This window comes from Ictalurus punctatus, chromosome 10 (assembly GCF_001660625.3).
Source record: "Ictalurus punctatus breed USDA103 chromosome 10, Coco_2.0, whole genome shotgun sequence".
NCBI lineage: Eukaryota > Metazoa > Chordata > Actinopteri > Siluriformes > Ictaluridae > Ictalurus > Ictalurus punctatus.
This window is the reverse complement of record NC_030425.2, coordinates 5,552,109-5,557,539: the sequence shown is the minus strand read 5'-3', so window position 1 is coordinate 5,557,539 and position 5,431 is coordinate 5,552,109. Positions and strand designations below refer to the sequence as shown.

General features: G+C 39.1%; 1 protein-coding gene across 1 annotated transcript; it reads left to right on the top strand.

Moving 5' to 3' along the window:
* The first annotated feature begins 2,147 nt into the window (after positions 1-2,147).
* On the top strand, positions 2,148-4,597 carry ptgfr (prostaglandin F receptor (FP)). The gene is made up of 2 exons (XM_017477745.3): positions 2,148-3,553; positions 3,790-4,597. Exons 1-2 carry the CDS (start codon positions 2,750-2,752, stop codon positions 4,168-4,170), a joined length of 1,185 nt encoding a protein of 394 aa, XP_017333234.1. The 5' UTR covers positions 2,148-2,749; the 3' UTR covers positions 4,171-4,597.
* The last annotated feature ends 834 nt before the right edge of the window (positions 4,598-5,431 follow it).

Genomic DNA, 5,431 nt, shown 5'->3' with positions numbered 1-5,431 from the left:
CTGACACGTTATATTTCATTATGATATTATAAAAATAAGTCGTTTACGGCAGAACGAGGGGGTCGTCGCCTGGTGGACACCAGCAATGTGATACTACCCAGCTGAGGTGGGTTGAAATGAAAGTATCTGTTGTGCTTTTTCCAATCACATGCATAGAAATGATTTAGCTGTAAGCAGCTCACTGGATCAGAAACTAGTTACAGGGCTAAAGACATTAGAGACTTTCAGAGATTTTCATTTTGTCCATGGCACTAGTGGTAAAATAAATAAATAAATAAATCGTGGCCAAAAATAGTACAGTGAAGTGCCATGAAACAAAACATAACCATTTTGAATTGTCTTATTTATAGCCATAAACTAATCACTTATGGTTAAACATTATAAGGTAACTGTTAACAGCATTCAGATGTGTTAGCTGCGTAACTGGCCCTTTAATAAGCAAGGAATATTATGTAACTGCACCTTTGCAAATTTTAGTTCAATGCACCTGATATAGACTATATATAAAACCCCGTTGTCATGAGGGACAACTGGGGGAGTTGTCTCGGATCCAAGATGGGTCCAACTGTGGGACCCCACATTTCCATTATCATGTGCAATAAACCTACACTATTCTTTGTTTTGAATAGTACACAGTTGGTAACTTTAGTGTATTACTTAGAAAGCTACACATACCGTAGTTTAAAATCCATTCATCCATCTTCTATACCGCGTAATCCTTTTCAGGGTCACGGGGAAACCTGGAGCATATCCCAGGGAGCATCGGGCACAAGGTGGGGTACACCCTGGACAGGGTGCCAGTCCATTGCAGGGCAACCGTAGTTTACCTTTAAAGCTTAAATAACAGTATGTACCAGGCTAGGACATTACATACTGCAAGCCTACAAACATATGAACTGTGCACTTTGTATTCCTTGTGTGTTTAGCAAGTGGGGGAAAAACCCTTTCTTTTTAAATCCTTTAATATTTAGATGCTCTGCTAGGAAATAAAATTTGTAGTCGGTTTAAAAAGAATGTCACTGTACCATGAAGAATGTTTTGCTTATTTTAAAAAGTACTTCATTCAGTACAGTTCGAACAAACTCAAATACTGAAAATCATCGACTCTGGAAACACCTCCTACATGTAAAAGTTTTATCATAAAGAATTGAGAATGAATCTGTATTTGAACTTTTATTTAATTTTATTTTATTTGTTATGTCTCTATGGTGCAGAGGCGTCCCATCTTGGTATTTGAGACTATGGGATGAAGGCCAATCAGACACTCTGTCTAATTCCTATACCATTAACTTCTCGTTCTCAAAATGTCTAAAACAAAACGGATCTAATTATGATCTAATTAAAAACACATTGTAGAGGTGTGACGTATGGTCTCAAGTGTGATGCGAAGTTAGATGTTATTGTTGAAGAGTGAAATTGGACATTTTACATGCCATAGCCCATCTCCAAACAAAAAGGTCGATTCGTGAATGAATTAATAAACATGTCTGAGAAAATAAACTCTTATAAGAGTACTTTGATAGTATATTACACCTATTTACATATGCAATTTTGGGGGCATTTTAAAAATGAGGATGTAATGGCATAGGAATTAACTTCACAGGTTTATTATTGAAAATTCCTACAGTAAACTTTCTTAATGCTGATTATTTTGGTTGTACATTACACCTATTCTCATATGCAAATGTCAGATTTATTTATTTATTTATTTCAATAAGGAGATATAGGCATGTGGCATTGCATGCAAGTGCAATTTGCCTGTATTTGATAGTCTCAAATGCCCACACACAAGTTTACAAGTTACATTTTCTTCATATTATGTATTTATACAACACATGAATGACATTTTCATATGCAGGTGTCATGTTTTTTGAAATGGCATGTGAACTGAGCAGATTTCTTTTCCTGAATTGTATGTTCATTGACTCATATGTTACTTTAGTAGTGCCATCTACAGCGAGAGATCGTATAGAAGCAGGTGAACAAGAAGTTCAGCTTCGGCTTTGCCAAAGGGGTGGGTGAATATTTTCACTCTAATCAAACAGGAGCCTCACCTAATCCCCCTGTTTAATATGTCGAGCTTTCCTTTTTTTTTATAGACTATCAGGTGTGGCTTCGGCTTGGTTACAATGAAGATATGACACCCATGATATGGTGTAAGAGAAAAAAATGGGATGATACTGTGGATTATCATATGGTTTGGGCGGGTTTAAAAGCTGAATCCATTCAATTCAATCTGGCAACCCTTTAGGTGTATTTTACCCACTGTGTGAGGAGTTTAGATCAGTCCACACAGCACAGCTGCAAGGGCACGTTGACAAGAGACGAGAAAGCAATTTTAGGAAGCCAATTTTGTTGTGCTGTTTTGTCAGGGACGGATCTGGAGACTTTACCATGCTAGAGCACATGACTAACATGTGCAACAGGTTCTCTCTCCTATAAATAATAAAGAAAGTGCATCTTTTGTTCCTAATTTTCTGCTGTAAATTCTAACTCTTCATCCTCAAACCTCTTGGAGCATCTGAATGCTGGAAGACTGACAATCCCTGGTTACGTTTCTTTACAGTGGTAAGTTTTAATTGTGATTTAAAAAAAAAAAAAAAAGAAGAAAAGATCATTGGCTACCATGCTGTAAAAATCATTTGTGATTATTAAGAAGTTGTGGCCATAAGTATAATCATACTAACATATTCTGAACGTATTCTTCGACTGCTGCTTTAATTTGTGTTGCAGGCTTGCTTGCTCAATCATGTCTAACAATTGGACTGCTGAAACAGAATGCTTGAACTCGAGCACTAGGTCTAATAGTAGCTGTAATACAGAAAACATCTCTGTCACCTCGTCTGTCATAAGCATGACAGTAGGGATCATCTCCAATACTATGGCTCTCTTCATCCTTCTCAAATCCTACCAGCGACTCCGTAGTCGGAAGTCCAAAGCTTTTTCTTTCTTGCTTTTTGCAAGTGGACTGGTGGTGACTGACTTCCTGGGTCATCTTATAAATGGCTCTCTGGCTCTTTATGTGTATGCCTTGAACAAAGAGTGGGAAAGCTTCGACCCCCAGCAGGTTCTTTGTGGGTTTTTCGGCGTTTGTATGTCTTTTTTTGGTCTGAGTCCCCTGTTGTTTGGAAGCATTATGGCTGTGGAGCGCTGCATTGGAGTGACTTGTCCACTCTTTCACAACACAATTTTGACTTCCTATCACATAAACCGGCTGTTGCCATTGACCTGGATCATAGCCCTGCTCGTGGCCCTGCTGCCAGTGTTAGTGTGGCGCCCGTACCAGGTACAGGACTCCCGTAGCTGGTGCTTCTATCGTTTGGTAGGGGTACGCGACTGGCTGGATATGCTCCTCCCCATGATCTTCTCCGTATTGGGACTCCTGGCTCTGCTCGTCTCCTTTGTGTGTAACAGTGTGACTGGATTCACTCTTCTGTGGTCCAGAATGCAGAAAGACTGCCGCTGCTCTCCGAAAAGTTCTCTCCACTCTGAGATGATATGCCAGCTCCTTGCAATCATGACGGTATCGTGTGTATGTTGGGGTCCTTTTCTGGTAAGGACTTTTTGTGTGTGTGTGCTGTACTAGTGCCATGGAAAAACCATCACATTTCCATCGTGTTTGTAAATGATGATAGACAGTATTATGTCTTGACATGCTGTGCAAATCCACTTTGACTCGACTTCGAGTCGATATGAAGCATCCGCAGGAAAACACTGCATAAAACATTTTAATCTTCGTCGAGAGATCGAATATTCTCATGTTTTGCATTGTGTTTCATTTGTTCTCAGGTTACAGTCATTATCACGAGCTTGCAAGATAAAGGTGAAATTGTGTACAGCCACCTGTTGTTGACTTTGCGACTGGCCACATGGAACCAGATTCTTGACCCGTGGGTGTACATACTTCTGCGCAGGGCTGTTCTAAAGCGTCTTTGCCTGCTGGCACAGAGATTCTACAGTCCATGCCCAAAACATAGACCAGAATTTAGATGGAGGTTTAGCACTCTGGGGAGTTCTGTGAGGGCGAGCAGCTCTGTAAGCAGCAGACCAGACTCCATGTGCTTGAAGACACGCTCATCACAACCAGCAGGAAGTATGCGTGAGCTGGAGTGGAGGAGAGAAGTTTGCCACAAGTATATTCTGGTTAGAGCGAAAGGTCCTGAATGTTAAAAAAAAAAAAAAATGTATTAATGAATTACAATTATTAATAACTCATTATCATTATGAGTATGAGTGTATGAATATATTCTTGGCTACAGTTAAAGTCATAAGTTTACATAAAGAATCTGCTAAATGTTAATAAGTAAAAAATAATAAATCTGGATGATCGGCGTCTGTGTTTATGTTTTGTGATAGTCGTTCATGAGTCCCTTGTCCCTTGTTCAGATCCGTCTTTTCAGACTGAGGACGACTGAGGGACTCGTACACGACTATTACAAAAGGGTGCAAAGTTTTTGAACAAGTTTATTGATGTAAATTGTTATTATTTTGTTTAAAGATCTTTTTTTTTTCATTTAGTACTGCCCTTCAGAAAGCCTGAATGTTAATTCTGGTACTCTGCAGAAGAAAAGCTTTGAAAATCACAGGGGAACTGATGGGGAGAGGAGACAGGAGAACAGATTAATTAATTAATTAATTAATTAATTAATTAATTAAATTACAATTATAATAACCCATTATAATAAATCACTTGAATGCTTATATATGAATATGAGTCCATGAATATACACTGGGCTACAGTCGAGGTCAAGTTTACAATCCCAATTCCAAAAAAAAAAAAAGTTGGGACGCTGTGTAAAATGTAAATAAAAACAGAATGCAACGATTTCCAGAACTCATAAACCTGTATGTTATTCATGATAGAACATCAACGTCAATATCAAATGTTTGAACTCAGGAAAAAATGAGCTCATTTTGAAATTGATGGCCGCAACACGTCTTAAAAAAGTTGGGATGGGGGCAACAAAGAGCTGGAAAAGTAGGTGTTAGTAAAAAGAAACAGCTGGAGGAACATTTCGCAACTAATTAGGTTAACTGGCAACAGGTCAGTAAGATGATTGGGTATAAAAAGAGTATCTTAGAGAGGCGGAGTCTCTCAGAAGTAAAGATGGGATGGAATCTGGAGAGAAGCAGATGTTGGTCTAAAACCTGTATATACCTTTCAGCATTGATGGCGCTTTTCCAGATGTGTAAGCTGCCCATCCCATAGGCACTAATCCACCCCATACCATCAGAGATGCAGGCTTTTGAGCTGAGCGCTGATAAAAATCCAGATGGTCCCTCTCCTCTTTAGTCCTCTTTACTTTAGAGGACGTGGCATCCATGGTTTCCAAAAAGAATTTCAAATTTCGATTCGTCTGACCACAGAACAGTTGTCCACTTTGCCTCAGTCCATTTTAAATGAGCTTTGGCACAGAGAAGACGATGGTGT

What these genes read in the sequence shown, in the direction of transcription:
- ptgfr (XM_017477745.3), top strand. Translation starts at nt 2,750, where the DNA reads ATGTCTAACAATTGGACTGCTGAAACAGAATGCTTGAACTCGAGCACT. An exon ending in TATGTTGGGGTCCTTTTCTG is followed by an intron (nt 3,554 to 3,789) that starts GTAAGGACTTTT and finishes ATTTGTTCTCAG; the next exon opens with GTTACAGTCATTATCACGAG.